This window comes from Montipora foliosa, chromosome 9 (assembly GCF_036669935.1).
Source record: "Montipora foliosa isolate CH-2021 chromosome 9, ASM3666993v2, whole genome shotgun sequence".
In the NCBI taxonomy this organism is placed as follows: Eukaryota; Metazoa; Cnidaria; class Anthozoa; order Scleractinia; family Acroporidae; genus Montipora; species Montipora foliosa.
The window spans coordinates 48,197,892-48,225,391 of record NC_090877.1 but is presented as its reverse complement, the minus strand read 5'-3'; the positions used below and the strand labels follow the sequence as shown (position 1 = coordinate 48,225,391).

At 39.7% G+C, this 27,500-nt stretch overlaps 3 protein-coding genes across 4 annotated transcripts in view; 1 reads left to right on the top strand and 2 right to left on the bottom strand.

Moving 5' to 3' along the window:
- LOC137971043 (liprin-alpha-1-like) overlaps nt 1-16,573 on the top strand; it is a 36,514-nt gene extending 19,941 nt beyond the window's left edge. Inside the window, exons 18-31 of the mRNA XM_068817764.1 lie at nt 287-355; nt 1,262-1,446; nt 2,026-2,347; nt 3,848-3,919; nt 5,326-5,454; nt 6,269-6,346; nt 7,082-7,179; nt 8,429-8,483; nt 8,992-9,034; nt 9,365-9,540; nt 11,099-11,170; nt 11,663-11,873; nt 13,101-13,165; nt 13,448-16,573. Coding sequence (XP_068673865.1) covers nt 287-355; nt 1,262-1,446; nt 2,026-2,347; nt 3,848-3,919; nt 5,326-5,454; nt 6,269-6,346; nt 7,082-7,179; nt 8,429-8,483; nt 8,992-9,034; nt 9,365-9,540; nt 11,099-11,170; nt 11,663-11,873; nt 13,101-13,132 — 1,542 coding nt within the window. The 3' untranslated portion in view covers nt 13,133-13,165; nt 13,448-16,573. The remainder of the gene's footprint in view (nt 1-286; nt 356-1,261; nt 1,447-2,025; nt 2,348-3,847; nt 3,920-5,325; nt 5,455-6,268; nt 6,347-7,081; nt 7,180-8,428; nt 8,484-8,991; nt 9,035-9,364; nt 9,541-11,098; nt 11,171-11,662; nt 11,874-13,100; nt 13,166-13,447) is intronic.
- A 2,683-nt stretch (nt 16,574-19,256) lies between these two features.
- On the bottom strand, nt 19,257-25,322 carry LOC137971044 (potassium voltage-gated channel subfamily A member 3-like). The gene is made up of 2 exons (XM_068817765.1): nt 24,074-25,322; nt 19,257-19,697 (listed from the first exon to the last, which is right to left on the bottom strand). The coding sequence occupies exons 1-2, from the start codon at nt 25,183-25,185 to the stop codon at nt 19,403-19,405; spliced, it is 1,407 nt and encodes a 468-aa protein (XP_068673866.1). The 5' UTR covers nt 25,186-25,322; the 3' UTR covers nt 19,257-19,402.
- A 1,822-nt stretch (nt 25,323-27,144) lies between these two features.
- The window catches only part of LOC137971045 (potassium voltage-gated channel protein Shaker-like), a 2,652-nt gene continuing 2,296 nt past the window's right edge, over nt 27,145-27,500 (bottom strand). The window contains exon 2 of one of the 2 annotated variants that reach the window (XR_011116909.1): nt 27,145-27,271. Coding sequence is in view for 1 of the 2 variants with exons in the window: in XM_068817766.1 (XP_068673867.1) it covers nt 27,406-27,475 (70 nt within the window). In the remaining variant the exon portion in view is untranslated. Of the gene's footprint in view, nt 27,476-27,500 lie in introns of both variants that reach the window. The other variant, XM_068817766.1, reaches the window with a different exon arrangement.

The window sequence follows — 27,500 nt, the reverse complement described above, 5'->3', positions numbered from 1 at the left end:
AAGGGTAAATTAGAGTGTGGTATAATAATTATTATGTGTTATGTGTTATGGTTCAGTTTTATAGTTTTATAGATTATGATAACGAGTATTAGACAAAGAAAAATCAAAATTGAAGTGGTTTGAAAAATTTGAGACCAAGAAAAGATGTGAATCGTAACATACATCCTGCCCTACCATTTATCCTAATCAGAGGCACTGGTGGTGTTTAAAAAGAAGTTTGGTATGCAGGTGAGTCTTAATCGTAGATTTTGCTGCAACCACAGCTCTTATTGCATTTTTTTTGCAGGAGCTTGTTGCATCATCTACGTCTTTTCCATTCCCTCCATTTGATCCAATGGATACTACGCCAATATGGGTATGTATAACAATTGATTCTTAGGGCGCGATTGATTGACCCTTTTCCGGAATAAGAATACGTGGAGTGATGATGAAAATGGTACGTTTGGCTCGTTTCGAAGCAGCAAGGATAATAAAAATATGTTTAAAATAGCGTTTTAGCAGATGTTTGACAATTTTGATGTGAATCTCCGTAAAACCAAAGGATTTCTAACTTATATTCCATGTATTCTTATTCCGGAATACGGTCAATTGAACGCACCCTTAAATCAATGCGCAACCTAACTGAAATGTACACAAAAATTTGGTTGTATCAACGGAGGTGATAATGTAAATTGACCACCGTACAGGGATTGTTAAAGCTGACATTTCAAGCATTAGCCCTTCGTCAGAGAGAATTGGTTAATGGTTTTTCAGTGAGTGATAAATGGATTCGCTCTGACGAAGGGCTAATGCTCGGAAAGGCCAGCTTTTAGAACCCCTGTACAGTGGTCAATTTACATTATCAACTCTGTTGATACAACCAAATTTTTGTGTACTTCTTCCCCACTGACGCAGTAACACAGTTTCTTTAGAAACTACCCCCTTCTAACAGAAATGTGGCTGTGACTTTGGAATGCAGTGCAGTTACATGGGCATCACTTAAAGATCCATCCATTTTTCAAACCTTTTTAAACTTGAAAATGGTAATATATACATGAAATTCCTTTACCTTTAAATTTTCACTATTGTATATACGTGTATGAATGACAAACACTGAGGATGAGGGAAAAAACAATGTTTGATGTCATTATGGCATCATTTTCAAGTAAAGAAGTAAACCAAATTTGTACTGATAAAGAAACAGTAAGAGGTGACAGAATGTGCATTGGAATGGTTCTCGTTATGGAAGGAAACAGAGATCATGCAATTGTGTTCATTTCAGGTGAAGTCGAGCAAGGAAGGGTCGCTTAACACTATTGGTGATGCCCATACACCTCCCACGCCCCGTTCAAGTGCCTCTGATTCGACAGAGAGCTCTAAACCAAGTCAGTCAGGAGTCAACAACAACTCTGTTCCCGAGGATACAGCAAATGGAGGTCCTTCTACCAATGGCATGGTTAAAACAAGGTAATACAGTGGTGCTTTCTTTCAGTTGCATCCAGCTTTACAGGGAAAACATCGTTGACATCACCTATTGTCATTGGCTGTCAAATAACAAAAGCATTGTTTGTGAACAGATATCTTTCCTATTAGCCAATGTCTAAAATACCATTGTACTTTTTGTTTGTCCCTCCAAAATTTTGCATAAGCGTTGTTTCCAGTTTCTCTTGGGACCATCAGAAGTCCCAAGAGATAGTAAAAACAATGCTTATATGCAAAATTTTAGACAGACAAACAAAGAGTATTAAGGTTTTTTGATATTGGCAAATAGTACTTGCTTCTAAATTGTCACAGGGTAATAAGGTGCCTTGTATGGCTTGCAGTCAAACCAGCTTAAGTTAGCCTGTGTACAGCCGCCCCCGATTTGTTTTGGGAGAGCATGTGGCTATACACAAGCTATCTTAAGTGTACTCTCAAATTTTTAATTGTTTTTTATTTAATAGTTATTTTGAGAAAAAAAAAGGAATTGGTTAATCATTTTGAAAGATAGCTATTTTAGAGAAAGTGGTATTCAGTTCCAACTTATAGGTTGATCCATTTTTCTAGGGATAATTCAGAGGACTCTTTACCAAGTGTCACAAGCACAACCAGTAGTGCGGAATCATTATCAAAGAACAGTTCACGCAAAAAGGGAATCAAGGGATCCATTGGACGCATTTTTGGAAACAAAACAAAGACTAAACAAAAGGACTCTTACGGAGTCCCCACAGACACTTACTCACTGCCCAATGAACCTGAGCAAGGTGGCACAGGGCAGCGTGAGTTGGATAGAAAATATAAAAATAAGTCGCATCTGTTAGCTGAGGCATTAGCAGCTGGAACTCCTTTTGCACTGTGGAATGCACCTACAGTTTTAGCTTGGCTGGAGGTAAGTTGTTGGCATCTTTGTCAGCTATGCAATGCAAACCGTGGAAAAGCTAGGAGAAAAGCCAGAGAAAATAATGCTTTCTGACAAACAGCACAAACCTCTGGATACGGACATGTCATCAACAACAAGCGTGGCAAATAGAAATAGGGCAAAGCTGAGGTTTACTACGCAATCTGCTAAGATAGCAAACAAAATAGCGAAGAGCACACGCATTGCTCTTGGCTTTTATGTCATGTAAGATCAAAAGCACGAGCTTCTGGTAACATAATATATAACTATGTTGTGGTTCAATAGTCCAGTTTCAAGTTCTCCATGACCGCTGAATAAAAACACTGAGGACGCATTTTGCAGGGTTAGCCTCCATCTGAGGTGAATATATTCACAAATTCCAGCGAGAAGATGACTTGTTTACTACTCTGTCTATTGTTTAGTTTCAAATTTCAGGCACCTTCCTGCCGGTATTCAGTTCAGATGGAGGCTAACCTTGTAAAAATGCGTCCTCAGTGTTTTTATTCAGCGGTCATGGACAACTTGAAACTGTACTATTTTATATTTGAAAATTTGGTTTTATCAACGGAGTTGATAATGTAAATTGGCCACCGTACAGAGATTCTAAAAGCTGACGTTTCGAGTGTTAGCCCTTCGTCAGAGCGAATCCAAGTTTAGCTTTTAGAATCTCTGTACGGTGGCCAATTTACATTATCAACTCCGTTGATAAAACCAAATTTTTGTATACTACTTCCCCACCGACGCAGCACCACAGTTCATTTAGAAACCACCCCCTTCATTTATTTTATATTTGGTTTGAAATTTTTTTAACTAGTTTAATTTTGATTTCTCATTTGTTTTAGATTATGACAATGAACAAGAGACAAAAAAAAAATCATAATTGAGCTGGTTTAAAGAATTTGAATCGCAACATATACATACCAGTAAAAACGTTTCATGTTTTCCTATTTTTGAAATGAAAATTCCAATTTTGTCCTAATTGTTACCACTGTCAACCCTATTTTCAGTCTTATTTGTCACTTACTCTGCTCTTGTAGAATGCATGCAAGACCTTGTTTTTGCTGTGCAATGTTCGGCTTAATAATTATTAAGAATCAGAGTAGCATTAACTTTAACCCTTGAAAAATTCTTGCGCATATGCTTTTGTCGTGAATAGGAGTTGCGTTATTATCTTGTTGTTTTCCGGTGTTGAAAGCTTGACTCAGTTTCGTTGGCATTGAACTTTGAACATTAAGACATTTGATATGGCTAGATTAGAGGGCTTGTTTTCGTCAAAAGAGGAAGTGTGGGAACTGCAATTGTAGGTATGAGATTCCTCGTAATTGAATTTTTTTTTTGAAACCCAAGAGATTATGAAGTCCTTCGTCGGCGGTGACCAATTCCCGGATTTTTTTAAGCTGATTCGAAGTTTGCGGCCAAGACCCGTGGACTCCTAAATTCGAGGTGAAAGTGATAAAGAATTTTTCTGACATTGATCTTCTTTTGTTTTAGTTGTGGGTCGGTATGCCTGCATGGTATGTTGCAGCTTGTAAAGCCAATGTCAAGAGTGGAGCCATCATGTCGGTAAGATATTATGGTAATAATAATCACCGTTCTTGTCGTCATCGTCATCGTCATCGTCATCGTCGTCGTCGTCGTCGTCGTCATCGTCATCATCATCGTCATCGTCATCGCCTCGTCATCATCATCATCATCTTCATCATCATCATCGTCATCGTCATCATCATCATTATCGTTTTGTTAGTCCCACGGTTATGTAGTCAAAAAGTGCGCTGCAGCATGATTTCGGAGATTGTAAAGTGGCAGATCAAATGTTCGTTTGGGATGAGATTTGGAAACGGTAACAACGGAACCAACATACTCAACCTCCACGTATGGCTTCAAGTCCTGAATAGACCAATTTCGATATATTAAAATTAAGTCCTAAACAAAAGACATCATCACGAGGCTCTGGGGAATAAATATAAGGATTTGTATGAGTTTATTCCCCAGAGCCTCGAGATGATGCCTTTTGTTTTCGACTGAATTTTAATATATCGCAATTGGTCTATTAAACCCGGCCACTTTGGTTGCCCTCCAAAATTTGCATAAGCATTGTTTTTATTTTCTCCTGGGACTGTTGTAAGTCCCAAAAGAAACTGGAAACAATTTTTATATCAATTTTTGGAGTTCAAACAAAGAAGAGTATTATGGTTTTGTTTTAAAAAGTTGCCTGAGGAATAACATCTTCTGGCGCCAGAGAGCATAAAAGCTATTTAAGTGGCCAAAAGTCCATAACCCAGAAGCCTCGATCTGCGATGGAATGCGGTCCTCAGTTTTTGGTATTACGGACCTTAAGATCGCGGACGGCAAACTCAGCGAGAACACACCACCAAACAATAGATGGTTTTCACTCACGTGACTTGGCGGCCATACAAAACAGTACAAAATGTATGCATGGAATATGCATAAAAATAGAGTTTGGTTCCCAAAGGAGAGAACGTCTATTGTTCTTGTACACCAACATGGCTGCTGTGACCTCACCTGAAAACGATCTCTAGACATTAATGAGCAAAACAATGGCTCTGCACGTTGGCTTTAAAGTTATGTACATTTCTTTCCTTTCTCTGCCAATTTGCCACGTGAAATGACCAAATCTCAAGTTCTATGACGAGAGCGCATCAGGGCAAATCTTTTCCTTCTTAGTTTCAACAATGTTCCCCCAAATTCAGTTCCTGGATATTTCGCATGGTTGGTGGAAGTAGAACAAACTGGAATAATCACGAAAAACTTTAAGAAACTAAACTAGCAATTTGAAATGACGTTTTCGTGGCCGTCGCCGTCTTAGATCTTAAGGTCCCTAATATCTATTTAAGAACGGCTACGGCTAGATTTTTGCGGGGGAAAAACCGTGGCGGTATAGAAACTCTCTGGGTTATGGCCTTACTGAAGAGGGCAAAGGGTTAAGTTGAATTATTTGTCTACTGCAGGCACTGTCAGATACGGAGATTCAGCATGAAATTGGGATTTCAAACCCTCTGCATCGACTCAAGTTACGACTTGCCATTCAAGAGATCGTTACTCTTACAAGTCCATCCTCGCCAACAACCAACAGGAATGTACGTATACTGCAGGAGTTATCTGCATCCTGTTAATTTCTCACCCAGGTTTTTTTCTTTCTGGAGTCACTTTTGTTCAGAAATGCACGTTATTAGTTGCGCACATAACTCTTAATATCCACCACAAAGTGCGATGAAGGCTAGCGTGCAATCTGGCTCATCCGTTGAAAGTGGTGCACGGTCGAAATTTAGGGGCTGGGTTAGAAGTTCCGAAACTACTAACCAAGCCTGCCTGGAGGCTAGGTGAAGGCGAAACGTTTGTTAGCTATTTCCAAACGTATGGTAAAAGGTACGGTTGGCGATATTTGTAGGTTTTGGTAAATACAGCGGCTTTTTACTGCTACTTGAGGAGAACAGATTTTAGGGGACATTTTGTTACATGAATTGTCTGTATTGGGCGTTTTCACTCACGTGACCAGCAGCTATATTGGATTACTGAAACAAAAGAAAGTATTTGCATTAAATATATTTTTTTTTTTAATTTGCTCTTCGTAGCAAGGCTAGAAAAGCTTATTTGCATTAAAACAGAGGAATAGTTTCTCTGGCCGCCATTATGAAAGAGGTGTGTGCGTTCTTTAACGTCCAAGGGAAAAGGTATGAACAAAGAATACTGTGGAGTGGGACTAGAAATTCTCTGGCGGCCATTTTCTCCCTTCCCGTTCAAAACCTTTATCTTGGTCTCTTATGCCAGCGGAAATTGGAAAAAGTTTTCTGCCTTGAATGAGATCAAAAAGCGCGAAAACCAAAGATAGCACGTTCGCAGTTCTTTGTGGATTGTCAGTGAATTCACGCCTCTGTTGCATTGTCTTTTCAGTCTCTAGTTTATGGCGAAATGAATCACGACTGGATCGCTAATGAATGGCTGCCAAGTCTAGGACTTCCTCAGTACAAGGTAAGAAGACCTTTTAACTGTCATTTTATAGTATCAGAAAGGACAACGGAAGTACTTCTCAGAGCAGAGTTAAGAAAGGCGACACTCGTAAGCCACTTGTGGCGTGGAAAATTTACTGCACATGTATCTGAAGTGTAGCTCTCAGATTAGGGCCGAGAGAGAGAGTTCGCTGAGGTCGCTTGAATCGAAGCAGGAGTGGTGAAAGGTGCGTCACCCTGCAGAAATATACCAATCCTGCTACGCACTGAACGTCTGAACCGCGCACCGGTGGAGTGGGACCGTTGGTTGGTTCAGTTGGTTGAGCACCGGGCTGCCATGCGGGAGGTCGTGAGTTCGACTCCGGCCGGACCAACACTCAGGGTCCTTAAATAACTGAGGAGAAAGTGCTGTCTTTGTAATTACATCTGCAAATGGTTAGACTTTCAAGTCTTCTCGGATAAGAACGATAAGCCGGAGGTCTCGTCTCACAAATAACTTCCACGTTCATTAGTTTCCTGTGGGACGTTATAGAACCCACACACTATTCGAGAAGAGTAGGGGATGAAGTTCCCGGTGTTGTGGCTGTCCTCTGTGTGTATATGGGTGGGTGGGTATAGCAGGTCCACATCAGCCGAATAGCTGCCAAAAGTTCAACCTGCTTAAACAAATAAATAACAAACAAACAACTTGTGCCTCCCTTTCACGGCTATAGCAATACACTTTTTTGTTTGTGTTTTTCTGTTTTGCCCCTTGAAGAGTACCTTCCAGGAATGTTTAGTAGATGCGCGGATGCTGGAACACATTAGCAAGAAAGAATATCAAAAGTACTTGAAAGTAGTGGACGGTTTTCATAGGTGCGTATGCCTGAATTATTTCCGTGAACACTTGCAAATAGGGAACTTAATTAAGCGCGGGATGTTTTGAGTCGTGGACGGAAACCGGAAGTGAACATTTCGCAGACCAGGACAGTGGTTCCTCCCCGATTTTTAAACCTAATCGTCTCCAATGGAAAAAGTATCAAGAAATTTAAACGAGGTCGTATGAAGACAAGTTTAGAAGGGAAACAGCTGTCTTCGGGTTCCGGTCCGTGGCTCTGAAATGTCGCTGATTGCTGTAGCAGACATGTTGTCCATTAAATGAAGTTCTTTCCTGTGCAGTAAGCGTGAAAGCTTACAGCTTGACTTTTGACACAAAACTTGATCTGAAGTGAAAAACAGATAAGCAATGAACGATACCCAATCACTGAAAAAAAAAATGTAGTTCGGTTTGTCTTGGTGTTTAAGTTTCGGTCTGTACTATTTTCAGCAACTTGTTCATTGCATCATTATTCACAATTATCCTGTAAAGTCTCTGGGAGTGGGGATATTCCCCATGCATTTAATCTGAGCATCGTGCAAAGCGAGTCATGGTATGTAGCCGGGGCTGAGCGCGGGAGAGAACATACCTCGGTAGGAGGAAAGGAAAGGAAAAGAAAGGAACTTTATTTAAGTGTCGAATCTTCCAGCGTCTTCTCTTGACTGAGGGAGAGAAGAGCTCTGGGGAGCCCTGAAACAAAGTGTCTTCTCATTGGTTTTCACACTGAATGTTTCTCACACTGAATGAGAGGTTAGACGGGCAAAATCTTTTGTTTGGACAGTGAGTGATATGAGTCTATTGGTGCAATCATGTAGCTCGAGGAGTGAGCAGGCGCCGTAAGGTTCAAAGAGGCATTTTTTAGTTATAACAACCCTACTGCGCATGCTCTCCTACCTACAGAGTTGCTTAGAATCTTGGGTCGATCCGAGGCTCTGATGACGAGAATGGTTTCAATCCTGTCCATTCGTGTCCATTAACTTTTCTTTCAGCTGTATTTCTTTTATGTTGTTCAACGGTTTTAAGTGGTTATTGCAATGTTTCATTCTACTTTTTGGGCATTTTGGGTGTCACGCCATTACATCATTTTGCGTGACATAGTCTTTTAATATGCTATTTGTTGACGATGTGGCGCGAAAGTTTTCGTGCCCGCATATCACTGAGTACTTAATTACTCTTCTCATCCAACGAAAGCCACCCTAAATTGACCACGACAAATTTATTTCTTGTCTCGTATGGTTATGTTTGCAGACACAGTTTACAGTGTGGCGTCAAATGTTTAGGATTTATGAATTATGACAGACGGGTGAGTTCTCATAAGAATGTAAGGCTTAGTTATCTTATTTTCCTCTTTACGTTGATGCAAATGTAGTCGTTACCTTTTTGGGCGGTTTCTAGATTAATAAACGGTTTCTTGAATGTTCCATTATATGAAAATGGTGAAGGTGGTGAAAGCTTGACATTTTCTTTACAAGGAGCGACTATGAAAGAAGTCGACCTTCTGCCGGTCGATATACGATAGATCTATCTGCTTTACTTCTTGTGAATCTTCCAAAGCATTTATATAACTCAGGAGATGGACAAGTCGACGACTCTGAACCTTGTGGCTAAAAAACTAAACCAGCCAATTGTAAATATGTTGTAATTCATCACATGGGGCAAATTTTCAATAACCAGAGTTTTCTTTGTCGGCTATAACTTCACATGCGAATGTGCCAGTTTTGTTTGCTCGAAGCCAAGTAACGTGGCTTGTAAAAAGTCAGAGAATTGATTTATGAGAGAAGTTAAAGCTCAAATACTCTGTATTTGTTTAGTTGCTAGAAAAAAGACGGCAGATGTGCGAAGACGAGCCAAAAGGTATGAATGTATTAAAAGAGTAAAGTAAGCTCGAGGAATTTGTGCGTTGTTTAGAAAATGATACCAGTTTAAATTAAGAAAGAAATTAAGAAATCTAACTGGAGAGAGAAAGGCTACTTATTACGTGCGAGAGAGGTGATTTTCGTACTACTGAAATAACCAGTTAGTAACCAGTGGGCGGAAAATCTAATACCTACAATGGTCACATGACCACGCGGCCTCCATCTTCAAAGTTCTTTGAGCTCCGTATTATTTGTGCGGGGCAGTTTCTTCATTTTGGTGTCATTGCTTGATTTTTGCATCCGGCTTAGCAATGGTTTTATGTTTCAGATGTACTAGTTTGGAGTAACGAGCGCATTATCAAGTGGCTGAAAAATATTGGAGTGACAGAATACGCGGAAAATCTTCGTGGTACAGGAGTTCACGGCGCTATCATCGCTTTGGATGAAACGTTTGACTTCAGTACGCTGGCTTATGCGCTTCAAATACCCAGTCAAAACACACAGGTAACGATGCTGGTACATTGTTTTGCACTCTAGCGTCAGTTTTATTCAATACCCTGGGAGTTGTACAGGGTTATCCAGCAAAATTGCCAGCAAATATCCCCAACGTCTTTGCTTTGTTGGGCAGCTCCTTTTCAGCACTGTCATTTTCATATTTACCCTTCTTTACACCCTCCTTTTCAACCACAGCTGTCTTGTTATGAAACCTTGTGACGTCCCTGATTATATGATCCCTGAAATGAACCCGAAATGTTTTAATACTCTCAACAAACTTTCCCCTGGACGGAAAAGTCGAGAAAAAATAAAGTCTGGGATTTCCTTCAGCCTCGTTTTCCAAGCGAGTCAAAGTGCTTCATCGTGTGAACATCATCATGTTCATTCCTATTTTAAACAGAACTCATAACAATGATCGCACATCAGACCCGATTTTATAAAGAGGCTGATAGGCCTCCTTCGCACAAATCACCTCAACCTCGTTCCCAGGGTCGCCATTGTCTCTCTCCTCATCGACGAGAGACCCTGGGAACGAGATTGAAATTCCCTTTAGCTCGTTATGCAATCTTTTCTCACAAAGCATGACGAGTTAAAGATGAATGAAATGCGAAGAAGGCGAGAAGCCGAAGACTTACAGGCGAAAATATTAGTTTCTGCACCTTTTACCAAATAGTTAGGGATTTTTTTCCTGCCAGCCACAAGGTTTGATTTCAGGTCGGGTTCTTGGGTAAAAATATTAACATCGATTTTTGTAAGGCATGCTTTGGAACCCCCGTGCCCTCCCTTCTCTACTTTGCCAAAATGATCGATGATCTTGATGTTATGTTGCACGGCCATTGGTTTATGAAGAACTCCAAACGACGGAATGGCTGCCAACGCGGCCAAAGTTACTATCACTCGAAGCATTCAGTATGAGGTGCATTCGCAAACTTACTACTACTACTATTACTACTACTACTACTACCACCACCACCACCACTACTACTACTACCACCACCACCACCACCACCACTACTACTACTACTACTACTACTACTACTACTACTACTACTACTACCACCACCACCACCACCACTACTACCACCACCACCACCACCACCACTACTACTACTACTACTACTACCACCACCACCACCACCACCACCACTACTACTACTACCACCACCACCACCACCACCACTACTACTACTACCACCACCACCACCACCACCACCACCACCACCACTACTACTACCACCACCACCACCACCACCACTACTACTACTACTACTACCACCACCACCACCACCACTACTACTACTACCACCACCACCACCACCACCACCACCACCACTACTACTACTACTACTACTACTACTACTACCACCACCACCACCACTACTACTACCACCACCACCACTACTACTACTACTACTACTACCACTACTACTACTACCACCACCACCACCACCACTACTCTTTTATCAATTTTCGGTTGCCCAGGTCAAGCAAAAAAATGTCATCGAAAGTGAGATGTGGTGCAAGGACGTTTTGTGTTGATAAATGTTTGTTGTTTTGTTTGTTGTAGATGCGTCAAAATCTCGATCGTGACTTCAACTGGCTGCTGGCAAACGCAACAGACAGAGAAATAGTAGATGAGGTAAAAAGTCACCGTTTTTTTGTCTTAAAGTTAATGCAGCCAGTGGTCCATTTCACAGATCGCAGCAGTGTCGTCGTTGCCCATATCATTCAATGCTGGTTCAGTTTAGTGCAAAGTGAGTCGATGGTATAATCGGTTTTGCTTTTCACTTGAATGAAATTTGATTATACTATTAAAGAGAGACCTCCATCCTTCTCGTCGAAAAAGGAATGTAATTTTCCGCCTAGTACCACGCGAGGTTTGTTGTATCTTCCAGTGTACTGAACGGGGGCTCGTTTGTTCGAGTCGGACAAAAAGCTTAAAAAGTTTCTCACACTTTCAAACAAAAACTAAAAGAGATTTCTAAACAGAAAGCAGTGATACGGGGTTTCATAATTACCGCATTCTTTTCAAAAGAATGGTCACTAAGCGCCAAGAGAACAATATTCGTACCTACCAAGGGTTAAATAAGTGACGAGTCATTTTTTTCTACGTTTATAACACTCTTTGCAGCTTGGTAATGGGGGAGAATTTAAGCGCTCCAAATCATGGCGGAAGATGTTTAAGCAACGTGACAAAGGAAAAGACAGGAACAGAGGAGATCGGGAGCTGGCTCGAAGGAACTCCTCGGGATCCGAGTCTTCCCTTAGCCAATCAAGTGTGAGCTCATCGCCGAAGCCATCAGCGAAAAATACCAAACACAATAGTCTCGGCAACAATAAAGGTATGGATGAATTTACCTCGGTGCATGGGGGGAGGGGTTGGGATTTTCGTAACTGGGTTAATCATCACTTCTTTAAGCGAGGGGTCGGGGCAGCAGAGTAACTTATTCTAGTGACTGGAGTAAGCTTTTTACTTTGATCGGCGTCCACATTTTGTTAAAATTAAAAAAAAAAGGATCGAAGGTTATGGTTCACGCCACAATCATGTTAACAGTTGGACATTGTTTGATGCCACTCTGGTTTTAAAAATTTGAATGTAGCTTAAAAAGTTACGATCGAGAGACCCCGATAATGTTTCGACACCCCTGTCTAATGTCTTCATCGGGATGATCTTAAGTGCATGAGAATCGAGTTCAGATCCTGCAGCATTGAGAAGGACCACCCCATGGCAGCATGTGACATGACATGACATGACATCATGTGCCCCGTAACGATTTCCAAAAGAACTTATATTCGGACGGAATGCTTATTCCGGAGGCGACCTGGGAACTATCGCTTGTAAAGCCCCGGATATGACAAATCAAACAGGCGTGGGCCTGGGATATTCGAGTTAGTATTCCAATGCAATCGCCTATTTTGTGTATTTCATTAAACCGTATGCGGTTTATTTCGACCATGTGGCTGTCGGCCACAGAATCAACAAAATGGTATTTCGTTCATTCTGGTTTCAAAGTCAGTCCCCAAAGAGCGGGAAGACCGAATTTTCCTTGCAGTCTTGTTTCAGAACAGTCGCTGAAGAATTGTGTTCAATGAGCAATGTCAAGAGAAAATGAGGGGACAGAGAGGGAGGCTCAAGGCGTTGGCCGGGATATGTCATGTCCACGAAAGTTATTTTTAGACGAGCGGAGGTCTTTGTTCTAGAGGAAGTCTGTCTTCTGAGACGTCCGCATGCAGTTTTGCCTCGCTCTCAGGTTCTTAGTGAAAAGAGAAAATGATGGCACGCGTGGAAGAATATATATTTTCTTTCAAACATCGGACCGAGGTTGGCGTGCATGCGGACGTCTCGGAAGACTTCCGCTCGTCTAAAAATAACTTTCGTGGACATCACATATCCCAAGGGCTGGACCGGGAGCCTCCTTCTCTGTCCCCTCATTTTCTCTTGGCAATGTTTTATGAGTTACGCTTGTGGTCAATGCAATACATTTCCCAATTTATCTTTAAATAGGTTTGTGATTCTTACGGTGGAAAGTAACGATTATTGACGAAGATTTTTTTTTTTGCTGTTGTAGATGCTGTGGTAACAAGTGGCAACCTTGCGTAGCACTGAGTTAGGTTCTGCCACTGGACCAATTTGGTGAGAACTTAGATTTGACTTTACTTCTTGATGTAAAACCTTTTCCAAAATGGCCGCCATTTTAGTATTCCTTTGCTGGATTGCAAATTGGCCCTTTTGGCATCGTTCAAGGTTGAATTTTACGTTTGAAAGCGAGGCCAAAGGAGCCAATTTGCAAAGAAACAAAAGAATACTAAAATGGCAGCCATTTTGGATTAAGGTGCACAATGACGAAGTTCCTTATATGTGAGGGTTGCCCTCTTAAATTGTATTTGATTGATTATTGTTATTTTTCCTTTGCAGGTGTTAAATTTCAGTGCTCTATTGAAGTCATTTGTTATATCAACTATGCCTAAATTATAAATACAGATTATTTTTTCATTTAGTCCTGTTCGTAAGCATCACTCGTTATGCTTGGCAACATTTTTATTCCTAAATTTTATGGAATTGCTACAGAGAATTTATTATGGAAAGGAATTGGTGGGGGATTGATGCTTAGCATGATATTTCAGGCATCCAGGGCGATGGCTGATTTCCTTGCATTACTTTGTGTAAAGAATTCGTGAATTTGATTTAGTGTTGTTGGGATATTAATTTAATTATAGAATATTACGGGTACACAGGTCCCATGTTGCTGATCGATGCTACTGGTTTTCCAAGTTCACCTGCCTTCGAAGCAACTTTAAATATTTGAGTATTATTTGGATTTTGTAGGCGTCATATTTTGGCGCCATTTTTTGCAATCGGAGATGATCCAAAACGAAATCAACTCAAACTTGATCGCCTGCGTTTTCCTGCGCTTGGTTGATGCAGGCGTTCATGATTGGCCAATTTCATAAATGATGGAAAATTTCATGAAAAAACTTCGAAGAGTTCATCACACTCAAGTCGTGTTGGTTTAAACAATTGATTTTTTCCCTGGGATTTTTTTCATTGCCAAATGGCTTTAAAAGACTGTAAGTTTAACAATTTGGCCAGATTACAATTCCGGTTTTAATAAGCGTCTCGAAATGTCCTCTTACCGTTCTCCTGAAAGTAAAGGGGTTATGTCACGCAAAGTGATGTAATGGCGTGACACCCAAAATCCCCAAAAAGTAGAATGAAACATTGCAATAACCACTTGAAACTTTTGAACAACATGAGAAAAATACAGCTAAAGGAAAGAGAAGCGTGGGGATGCATTTGGATAATCTTGAAAAATGTCGGCCAGAGGTTTTCATGTTTAAGGCAAATCGCTTGGATAAAGGGCGTTTTTGTTCACAATCATCTTGTTGGTGATGAAACGATAATTTTATCAGTAAAGGAATTTTGCAATACCATTTTCGAGTTTTAAATTCGTGATGAAGTAAAGTTTCCCCGAAAGACCGCGCGTAACATATCCCCTTTAAACATAGGTTTTGTCTTAAGGACGGTGCCTACTAATTCAAAGGTATTTTTGCGCGGTTTACTGAATATGCGGGAAAAGCAGATCTTAACAAGTGTTATTGAAATCCAAAAAGAAAATTTGGGGTAACCACGCATTTTTCGAAGAGAATTAATCAACAATATTTGTAAAAAACTTTAAAATACAAAGCAATGTATGAGGTTCGTTTCCAAATTGAAGCTAAATTATCTCTGAAAAATGCATGGTTACCCCCAATTTTCTTTTTGGATACCACGAGCACTTGCTAAGTTCTACTTTCTGCGCATAGTTTTGAACCGCGCAAAAATATCCCTGTATTAATAAGCACCGCTGATAGGAAATCCGAGTGTCTCGAGATGCGCAGAACGTATGCGCAATAACAATAGTAGGCACCGTCCTTAATAGAGACGACGGCGACGTCGACGGAAACTTCACGTCAGCTTGTAACTTAGGGCCTGTTTATAAGACAAGCCAGCCCGGTTTGCCGAGCTCTCGTTTAATGCCTATTTTCTTTGGTAAAATCTCGATTTGTTTTGTGACGTTGTCATTGCCGTAGCCGTCGTCGTTTCTTGAAAAGAACGCGGAACCCAATCGTTAATGCTGTTGTTGGAAATAAACTTAACGGGACTCTTCGGGATCTCAATCCGCAAAATTAGGCGCATTCATAGACTTAAATGAGTTTACTCGAAGGCAAACGCTGTGGAAAACCAGGTCAACCCGGAGCTTCGGCCCTCGTAATAGTCGCCATAAGGGTTAGCGTTAACGTTTATGAGAGATTTTTGTAAGAAATTGAAAATCAATGTTTCAAATTCAATTGAAGAACTTCCTGTATAGGAAGAGTCAAATTATTACGTCACGAGGTTTGACCATATTTGGCTGGACACGTCGTTTACGTTCAGTTACGGAGTAGTAACTGGCGATAGTGGATGTTGAACTTTTGTGATATTTATAGGTCATCTTTTTGCATTTAGTACCTTCGTTTTCATGGGTATTTTGCTTGTTTTTTGTCGTGATTTCTTAGTATTTCCGTGTCCAGACAAATGTGGTCAAGCTTCCAATTTGTACAGAAATTTTATAATAAAAAGGAATTCTTATAAGAATGCAATTTAGTTAAATATTTGTCTTCGATAGTCTGCTTTTTCATGAATCGATCACTGGAAATAGTTTGGGGTTTGCATTCTTAGCTCCACATCAGGACTTCTTTAAGCTAATGCAGGGGAGATTTTATTCAAGGCTTCTTATTCAGTCCAATATCGTTTAAGAATATTCACTAAGCCTTCGGGAAATACATCTTGTAAAATACTCTCATGAAGTGTTCTCCACGACTAGCCTGCCGCTAAGATCATTATTAGAACGTCGTTTGAGTATTTTCCTTGGCTCTGTATTTGATGACATATATAATGCAATTGACTGGAACTCGCACAGGTTTATGGACTCGAGTCCTAACTTTTACACAGAACCTTGCAGTCTGATAAAACTTGTACCTTAGCGCTGTCAAAGCCAAAACGATGCGATAACCTAAGCTTTGCCTCCATTTTTGTACCAGAGGATCATCGTTGTACTGTTTTGTAATACTTTTGCTCACAATATTGGAATAGTGAATTTGTGAATTGAAATAACCACCATTCAGTTTCCTGACAAATAGTTTAACTTAAGTATTTTTTTCCTCTCTGGAAAAGAAAGAATCTTCAAGTTTAAGTACTTAATATTCCGTTGACAGTTTTATCGCTTACACTGGCGTTAAAATCTGTCGCAGTCGGGTCCTCGTTTAGCGCTTTACTCCCAAGCGTTGACAGACCACCAACGACGTTTGCAAAGTTGCTTTGTAGAAATTTGCTGAAATGGCTCACCGTATCGAATGATGGTTGACTTGCTTATGTTTATTTATTCCCAACTGAGAACGTTCTTTTGGGTCTCTTTTTTGTTTAATGTATGTCAATTTGTAATATAAAAAAGGAACTTTGACATCTAAAATGTACAATTGTGTATCCAAATATCAAGACCTCGAAATACAACTATATTTTGTTAAAAACGACTTGAATAGTTTTCTTTTTATGCTCCACGTGTCGGGGATCGCTATTTACTTAATAAACCTTATTACGGATCTGCATTAGTTATCAGCGTTTTCTCGGTGCTTTGTTTAACTGAAGTACTTGTCTTATTCCGACAGTGATGTCTTTTTCTATCAGGCACTTTGCAAAGTGTAAAGACAATTGTGTAGCGTGCCAAATGCCTTGTCCTCGCTCGACCTCTCTTATGCCGGATTATTTTTTCGGTGTGGGGGAAGGGGGAGGGGGTTGACCCGTTCTTTTTGTTGACGTTGTGGGTCAATTAACAACGCTCGAATGCACTTTAGTGATTCTTTGGGATGTTGGCTTAGGGTGCTTTCCTTTTGTCAGAACTGGCCGGCCAGAGCCATCAGTTTGCGAAGAAAGTGCAACAATTTGAAGGAACACTTACCATGACAATCCTTCGAATTCTTCTGGAGGAGTGTATGTCATCGTCGAATTGTGATACGTTTCAAATATTGAGCAACCAACTTTTCTAGTCTTGTGTGAAGATGATTTTAACGTCGCTGCTTTAAAGGCGACGATCTCGTTCCTAGAGCCCAAGGCTCTGGGAAACTCTGTGTAGGAGAACATGCGCCGTAGAATTGTTATAGGAAAAAATTGGCTATTTGAACCTTAGCACTTAACATGAATGCACCAATTAGAGACGCTTTTGATTGTTCTGCACGAAAACCAATGAGAAGACACTTTGTTTCAGGGTTCCCCAGAGCTCTTCTCTCCCTCAATCAAGAGAAGAGCACGAGGGAGCCTAACCCTATATCTGATAAGATCCTTCACAAGGTCCCTGTTGTCACTTCTGTTTGTTACGCTGGTCTTTGTGAACGATCCTTGAATCGACATCTCCAGGTGCATTGTCCTGGTACTACGCTGTGATAACGTTTCCAGGGGTACTCCTAGTGGTAAAGAGGTACCCCTACTTGTCCCAGTTTAGTTATTCCGTGTCTTAAACGTTTGGTCTGCGCAAGCGAAGATTACATATCATATGCAGTACACTAGAGAAGTTTAAAAACACATTGATCCAGTCAAGGTGGGTTAAAAAGTATCTGTATTTAACAACAAAGTAGAGCAAATTGAGCCAGACATGTTCGGCTACCCAGACACCTTGGCTCTCAACTGTGAACAAATCCGCGAAAGAACCAGCAAATGAATTTTTAAGTAAAATAAACTCTTAAAATAGCTTATTTCTCAAGTTTATAAAATCCCCTTTTGTCGGACATCCGTCGAGAAAGGTAGTAGTATCTGGGGCAACAAACTAAAGCGACGTTGGCGACTCAGTACCACACCGTTGTGGGTTTTTCAGCTAGAAAACTAATGAACAACCTTATTTGTCCCTCTTTGAAAAGCTTGCAAATCTTTTCTCACTCACAATAGGAATTTATTTGGCTATCGAAAACCTACATTCCAGTTCTGACGTTTAGCTCAAGGCCTCGCGAACCGAAACCACCAGTTGAGTGACATTTCATTGACATTGATCAAGTTAAAGAAAATTTACCATTACTTAATTGAATAGTTTTAAATACACACCCCCGCCCCCCCCCCCCCCCCTTAGCCTCCATTGCAAGCTAGTTCCAGTCCAATACTGAGAATATGAATATGGCCTATTACAGGAAAGTAAATTTTAATATCATCACCAATCGGCTTATTGGCGAATTGTATACATTAGTAATCGATTTAATGTGTTATTATATGCACACTTTTGAATAATCTTGTGAAACGAGTAACCTTTGAGGATATTCATATATTTATATTAAAGAATCAACAGTAAATATTTTAAATTCGAATTTATCAGTTGTAAAAGCGCATTTGATGAGCGTGTCATGGAAAATGCGCTACACATTTAACAAAATTATTATATATCTAATGATTAAACTGTAATAGACCTTTTCGGCTTGTACATTTTGTTTTCCCAATACAGATCATGTGATAATACTCAGGAGGTTTGGTCTTTTGTTTTGTTCATTAAAATGAGGGCATGCAAGCATGAATATGCCTGCATGCACTCTTTTAATGAACAAAACAAAGGACCAAGCCTCCCGAGTATTATCACATGATCTGTATTGGGAAAACAAAATGTACAAGCCGAAAAGGTCTATTGTTAAGAGCCAGAGGGATTCGACATGCTCCTCTCCAGTCCTTAAAAGAGTGAATTTGTAGAATAAATGCCAGTGGCCACTTAGTGGTAACCTAACCACAAAAAAGACAAAATTATGCGGCTTGTGACATAATTCTCATATACAAATATGATATTTAATGAGACCATTATGAAAAGCTTTTATATCTGTTTTAAGTAAATTTGTAAAGTCAGCAACCAAGGCAAATTGTGCAAGGACTAAATATCTTGTCTTTCATCGATAGGATGATCTTTTAATACGCTTGGCCGTCCAAGATTAACTTTTCATTTCACCATAATCTGAAAACATTGTCAATGCCTTACTGTGGCAGGTATTCAGCATACTTATTAAATTTTAAGTAACCTTCATGCAAATATGTATTCTATGACGCATGCCTTCTTTTACAGCATAGTAATGAAAAACATTACTTTTTACAGCTGAAATGAAGTCTGTTGACCCTGTTTGAGCCAATTAATGTTGAAAAAATTCGTGAACGCTGAATTGTTTTTTCATTCTTCCTCTGCCAGTCTCCTTTGCTTTTCCAACCTTCGTTGTCTTTTCGTGAAGTTTCACAGAAACTGTGAATGAAAACTTGGTAAGCCAAAGCTTTGTTTGATTTGAGCTGAGCAAAATGCAACCAAATTGAACAAACTATGTTCGTCATTGGGTCACATGATCACACAAGAGTTTCGGCTTTTTCCTTCACCTCCTCTAACGAATCATATATGTTGACCGCCATGCGCCCCGATGGACTGACCAGCGGTCCGTTAAACGAATCATTTTCATCCATTCCGCCGTACTCTCCATTCTCAGCCATTTCAAATGATTGATTCAACTCCTCGCGTTTGTAGAAGTAATTGAAATTGGACACGATTACTGGCACCGGAAGTGCAATGGTCAGCACCCCTGAGATAGCACAGATTGAGCCCACGACTTTACCACCGAGGGTCTGTGGTGTCATGTCACCGTACCTGGTAATAAAAAAATATATCAAAAGACGGAAGAAACAGTGACATATTCACTCCACTTTATAGGAGTATAGGCCGTCTTGACGAAGATTAGATAGATAGATTTGTTTATTTCTCGTATTCCCCAAAATTACTAATACTTTTTCTTGTAGTGATGTACCACAAAGCATACGATTTTGGTTCATTTATTTTTCAATTCAACAAAAGAAAAAAATGATCGAACTAAAAAGGCCTCCAATCCGGACAAGACACGGGGCAGGCAAACCCACAGAAATGCCTGTGTGGGCTTTTCTGCTAGTGAAGGATGCCTCTTTCTTCTCTAATGTACGTAAAACAACAACAGTCAAATCATGGTAATATAAACCAATTAAGATACCAAAATTTTTAAATTGTGCGCCAATGGAAAAAGATTTATCGGCAAGTAGATAATTCAAGTTGATTCATTCATCAGGGGAACATTGAAACCCACAAATGACCAGCTCCCAACATCAGTGGCTTCATAGCTCAGTAGGTTAGAGCGTAGCATCGGCATCGCGAGGTCACGGGCTCAAACCCCGTTGAAATCCTGAATTTTTTATGCTTTTTTACGCAGTTGCTAAGATTGCGTTCATAACTGCGAGGATCATAGCTTCACTTGATAGATAAAAAAATTTAAGCATAATCAATCGTCATTTTCATTCCTGATCAGAACTGTTTACAAATCACTTGTTCCAAAAAAGACTCAAGGCTGAAAGATGGGACATGTTTTAACAAGCAAGTCGAATTTAACAGTTAAACAGCACTTGAACGAACTTAATGTTGACAAAATGCATTTCTTTTTCAACATATTTTAGTTATTGCATTCTTGTTAAGGAGTTTTAATCGCGTTAAATATAATGGTTGGTGACTTGGGCTTATTTAGAAACGTTCAGCGCCTTCTTTACCGGTTTTCTCTTTCGGGTGTTTGAGTGCCTTTCTTCTAGTGTAATCGGGAATCAGTCATTCCTTTTTGGATGATGGGCTCCTGGTTTAAGGTGGTCCATATTTCAGTAGCCAAGGAAGGGATCCATCTCGATAGTCCATGCACGAGGGTTCAGCGAAATGCACTCACCCCTCTACACCCGGGTTATATGCTGACAGAAGTCATTGCAGCAGCTCAATGTCCGAGATCCCACCCGAAGTATTGATCAAACGTTCGTTGGTTCCATTCCTTTAAGGTTCTCTCGCATTTGAAAATCATATGGTTTCAAAATTCTTTTGGGTGTAAGTAACTCGCTCTCTAATTATGCAATAAAGTTCTACTTTGCACCACATATACGCAAGAGAATCGCAAACTGCTACGTTCGCCAGGGCTCGTCCACACCAATGCGTTTTCGAAAATCTCCGTTTTCACCGTCTACAATAGAACAATAGACGTCCATTTTCACTGACGTGGATCTCCTTTTTCGATCGTTTTAGTGTGGACGCCCATATATAAACGGAAGTTTTCGAAAACGTATTAGTGTGGACGGGGCCTCAGTTAATTAGCATAATTTCGCTTATAAAAGTGAAAAAGGCTCACGTATTCGTCCCTAGTGACTCCCTTAGTGCATGGTCTTTTGCAGTCTACGCGCTGTGAAATCGCTATATGTTTTTATATGATGCTATTTCTTTTAGTTAACTGTTCATTGTTGCCAAGATGAAAATTGAAATGCCCGAATGAAACATCAACATGACCCAAATAGCAAAGCTAATATGGAGCTTAAGGGAATCTTAACGCTTTGATTTTGATTTTCGAATTTTGATGAGGTACGTATAATGTTTCATAGTGTTTGCTTTTCCCGGCATCTCAAAGTTAACACTATAAATTCTAGCTTTGCCGATATAGAACTGATTTTAATTACTTCTTTCCACTTGTGTTTCTACCATTTGTTGTTTTTTTGTGCTGTCGATAAATGCGAAAAAAAATTAAAAGAGAGATTTTGTAAGAAACTGTCAAATCGCTATAGATGAATTATAGTGATTGGCAATTTCTAAGTTTACGGCTTTCAGAGCCTTCTTTCGGTCAACCAAAGCATGAAATGTCTTTTTGCTCTTAACTTAAACGTTTTCTTTTCATCTCTGTTGAGCTGATGACAGCGAAAAATACAATGTACAGTAAAAATTACTTAAGTGACCAAATTTATCAAAGAAATTTAGAACAAATTCAACTCATGTCTGGGAAAGAAGGTGCCCAAAACTTTTTACGTGAAACGTGATGGGGCGATTTATTTTGTCTTGAATCGTGATTTAAAATTTTTTTTATTCGTGATTAAAGATGGTGAGATCTTTTCATGTCCACGTGAACGAATTTTTTTAATTAAACGTGACCCGTGAATGAAGATTTGAATTAAACGTGATTCGAAAACCACTGTGTTTTGCGTGATGAATTTCCGGCCATTTTAATAGGACATGGATTTCATGTCATAAAATAGACCACCAATGCTTTTTGAACAAATAAGATAAGACACTACGTCATCTTTTGTCGGCTTAACGTGCTCTGACGTAGGGCTTGTTTGAAGTGAACCGGCTTCAAAAGAGAGAGGTGAATTTTTTTTTCCTTTTTATGTGAAGCGTATGAACCAACTATTGTTCGTTAGAGCGGGAATAGTCCGAATATTGACCAATATTTTGGCTTTCGTGCACAGACGCTACATATATGAATACAACGGACTAACTGTGCGTGACTGGTGCAGGAAATGTGAGAGAGATTCCAACCCTCCCGATTTGATGAGTTCCCTCCCGCTTTTCCGATTGTTATTAGATTCTCCCGAATTATCATGAAATTCTGAAAACAAGGAAAAAAATTGCGTATCTTAAGTACTTTTTTGCAATCTGAATGTAAAACATTTAATACGTATACTCCGGAGTATCCTATAATGTCTCGGCCAGTCTCTCCATTGAACACCCTGTGTTGAGCAGACTCGTAAGGCCCGAAGTCTTACTCCATTTAGCAGCTCTAAAAATGGCAGGACTCCAGCGGTAAGAATAAAGACCTTAAAGAATATCACAAAAATGGTGTCAAATGCAGGAAATGCCACTTGAGAGAAACTGAATTTGCAAAATTTCCTATCCCCCCCCCCCCCCCCCCACCCTTCCTACAGGCTCGCGCCTTCTGCGCTAAAAAATTCTCCCTAATTTCCTTCAAATCTCAAAAGGGGTTGGAATCTCTGCAAGTCAGGCAGACCCACAGACCTGTTTGCGATTTAGATGACCACTTGATCGAAGATCCAAACTCGGAAGATAAACACCTATATACAAAGGTTACAAAAAGTGAAAATATATATTCGTGAATTTCATTTTTATTTTTATGTGAAACGTGATCGTCTCGGATTTCGCGTGAACGTGAAAGAATTTTGGATATTAATCGTGACGCGTGAAAAGGCGAAATATTTTTGCGTGACTGACTTTTAGAAAGTGGTATAGGGGACCCTCGGGAAACTGAATTATCTCATGCCAGCAATTATTAAAATTTAGTCTACTTTTATTTATTAAATTGCATTCGCGCAGTTTTCAACAATGATATCAGTATATTTTTTTTCGTCACAATGAAGTGATTATATATTCTTCCAGTTGCATTGAACAAACCTAAGTCACTTTTCTTAAACCTGCATTATAACATTTTGTTTTTAAATCAACTCAAAAGAGCCTCACTAATTAAATGGTCGTTTTGCAATTGCCCCTGTTGAATACCTGAAGTGCAAGCCTGAATCGGCGGACATAATGAAGCCAAGCAATGGGTTGTACTGATAAGATGTTTTTAGAGTAAGACATGTTGGTGCAGGGCATGTTTTCGTGTGCAGTAAGGAAATGAAGAGCTTCAATTCAATATGTGGGTAGCTTAAACAAATCAACTGTTTGGTTTGAACTTCTGTCAGCTATTTGCAGCCGAGCATTTGATCAAAGTCAGGACATATTATCTGACACACAAGTTAGAAAATTAAAAATTGCACGAGTGCAAATAAGGCAGTCAATAACTCTGCCAAATCGAATCCGATATTTTTTCTTTGCCACGACACCTTTTCAATTGTCATTCATGTTAAATATGTAGATATAAAGAGACAAGTTGAAATATCTCAAAAATAGAAATCCTATATAAACAAAGTTAAATGCCTATTTAGATGAGTCACCATATTTAAAGGAAAAAATATCTAAAAGTGCGACGAAAACTTTTATTTCCTTGTACAACGCAATCCTACAGTCAAAATTGGTGGTGGTTCGCTCAAATCTCCTCCCAAAAGAGTTGCTCTATGGACAATCTACAAATGTTGGTCTTAAGTTAACATTTATATGAGGGTCAGAATTGACCATTTTGTCTACGTACAAAAAGATGATTATTAAACCATCTTCTAGAGCAAATCCTGAAGAAATTCCTGACTTACCCGACAGTTGTCATGGTAACTACAGCCCACCAAAATGCATCCGGTATGCTTTCAAAGTTACTCTGGCTCCCTAGCTCGGCGTAGTAAACAGCGCTGGCGAACAAAACCACGCCAATGAAGAGAAAAAACATTAGCATGGCTAATTCCCTGGAACTTGAGCGCAAAGTATAGCCCAGTACTTGCAGGCCTTTAGAGTGACGCGACAACTTGAAGATGCGAAAAACTCGAACAAGACGGATGACGCGAAGCACCGCTAACGATGTAACACGCGCCTCATTCATCGGCAGCGTAATGTAGTAAGGCAGAATTGCCACTAAGTCAATAATGTTTAGAAAGGAGCGAATAAAGACCAGCTTTTGTGGTGCAGACAGTAACCGTACCACATATTCAAAAGTGAACCAAGTTATGCACAAAATTTCAATCACAAACCAAACATCGTGAACTTTCTTTGCGCCAGCATCATTAGTCGAGGACGAATTTTTTTCGCATCCTGGCCCGTCTGAATCCTTGCTACATCGGAAGTCCGGTAATGTCTCCAGGCAGAAAACGACGATGGATAACAAAATTACGGAGACGGACCACAATGCTAATACCCTCGCTGCTAAAGAGCTATCGGGATATTCAAAAAACTCCCATACCCTTCTCTGAGTTAGGTTTGTTGGTAAAATTGGTTTATCATCAGTTATATACCCTTCTGCTATTTCTAGCCTTTGAAGATGTTCTTTGCCGAGCTCAAAGAATTTGACTTCCTCGGCGAAAACGTAAAAGGGAACTCCACTTGGCCGCACAAGTTTCCCATTGGACTGATAAAAAAATAAAATTGCCTCGAACGACGATCGATTTCTGTCAAAAAAATACTCATTGTTTTCGCTGTCATAGTAGAAGTCCCTCTTTGCCGCACAACCAAGAAGAGTCTCAGGGAATTGACCAAGCGTTTTATCGTACGTCTCAAAGCGCAGTCCACTTACATTTATAACAATTCTTCGCCCTTTTTCACCGTTTCCGACCATTCGATTTGGTGTTGAGGTAGTGGAATTGTGGGTTTCAGTCGACATCTCGTTGGTCTCTTGATCACCGCCAATGTGATTCAATATTCGCCGAGTGCCATCCATTCGGCTTAGCCCAGCAAGAAAGCGAGTAATTGATGACCTTTCCACTTTGTGTAAGCTGTAATATTCAACGCACAGAAAAAAAAAACTTCTCTTGCACTCGAATTATAGTGGAAGTTAAATTAAGACTCTTTGTCGAAAAATTTCGATGTTTCGTTTAGAATTTTGTTTCTTCTGGCAAAGAGAGCGACTCACACAACCCTGACAGGTGGCTCACTGAATACAGTTTTTATTGTTCGGCCCAGCGCTGTCATTTTAGAATTGTAAATTTACAGAAAAACTTCTGTACATGAATAATTTTAAAAGATTAATGTATGCACAACAAGGCGATTTCCCAGGTATATTGTTAACAAGCATAAAATTGAGCGAGAATGAGACACATGTTGATAAATAAAAATAGAAAGATTTAGCAAACGCAAGGAAAAGAAGTGTTATAAATGAAAGCTACCCACGAAATGAACGAAAGAATACTTTAATACATAATAAGTGTAATTGCTGATCTGTTCATTGGTAAGCTGATTGTAAGTTACCGTGAATTCAAACGTTGAAGATGTTTAGAAAATGTGAGGAAAATTATTTCGCATGGGCAAGATTCTTTGAAAATACGTATCTTTAGCGGCTGCATATAGTAATTTGAACGACGACAGAAACTTGATACGACCTAAATGTGAAGTAGAAATGAAACTGGAAAGGCAAAATTTGAAACGAAAACATGCAATAAAAATATTGAGAGAGCCGCCTCCGTCGTATTTTTTCGCCATTAGAACACATCGCAGGTGGGCTTTGCTAAAACTTAATTCACTTGCCAAAGGTCTTCTTCTTTTAATTTAACAATTCATAGTTCCTTTCAAATGTTATTGATATAAAATATTTACGAAGTGAAAAATAATTTGGAAAATCCAATCTTACGATCTTTATCAAAACCCAGGGTTTCTTCAGCTCTCTATAGCTCGGAAAAATAACAATAATTTTTCTTTAACGTTTGCGAAACATTTCATAGCAGTATTTTAAAAATGTAATCATCTTCGAGTTCTTTTTTTTTTTATCTCCGGAGAGACTTGCGATTTAGAATCCTGGACGAACCTCTTGTTTAATTCTAGCCCGCGAATAAATTAATGACTGCAACTTCAAAACTGCTATATACTACTATGACATCAATAAATGCTCGCTCGCTTTAGACTGATTAGAAATGAAAAATTTCTCTCGTTATGATATAGCATTTCAGCTATCTACATCATTATTAATAATAAGTGACGTCTGTTTGAAATTTTTGAACGCGTATTTTCATTTTAAATTTTAATTTATGTTAAAATTGTTTTAAGACGTTACGCCTTGAGTTACTTCGTGGAGCACATCACTGTGTATAACCAATCGAATCGCAGCTTAAACTCGTCGTTATACCGAAGAAATCACTAAAAGAGTGGGATAACACAATGTAAGAAAATGGAATAACTGCAAAATATCCGGCCTCTATTGTCACAAAATTCCCTGAAGCTTCTTTCAAGCGAAACTACCTCAATTTACACAGTGAGAGTATTGTACGCTCGAAGCAGTTTTATTTGACGTTTATTACGGCGGATTAAGCTCTTTTGTCGTGGTGAATTGAAACACAATCCATAGTAAAGAGGAGGGCAAGGAAGAGGGGGGGAGGGGATGGGGGTCTAGTCGCGAGTTCACGAAGCAAAAATTTGCGTTTCACGAATCACGAAGCAAAAATTTACGTTTTCACGCTTCTCGAAAATAGAAGTCATAACAAAAAGTTGAAAAATGTTGCGGAAGCGACTTCTAGTCCCATTTTGTAAAACAGAGTGCTTTGCTTTATTTTACTAGTTGTGTGCGAACCCTATGAAAAACATTTGACTCGCACAGCTCACCCACTACGAGTAGTTACTGCCCTCACAAATGTGAGAGTATCATCATCAACATCATCTTCCACGGAATGTTCGCGTTCACTGTCATATTCTTCCTCTTGGAGGTTGGTAGTAACTTTCTGTTGCTCCTCTCAGTCCCCTTGAACGTCTTTGGCGAAAATTGTTTCGTCTTGCTCATGAATGAGTCTGGAACGGATCAACTTTTTCCTTGGGGTAGTCTGAAGGCGATGAACGATACATATTTAGGGGTAAATTGTCTGCTTTGAACTTGGCGATCTCTTGCCCGACAGTGCGCTGACAAACACATTTGCCATGCTGGTCTGCCCCTTCCCGAACATCAATTGCTTTTGATTTAAATCCAAGCGCCTCGTTTTACCAAGATGGGGAAGTTTTTAAAATTTCCTTCAATGAAATGGTAGTTTCTGGAACCGGATAATAGGTGGTGGT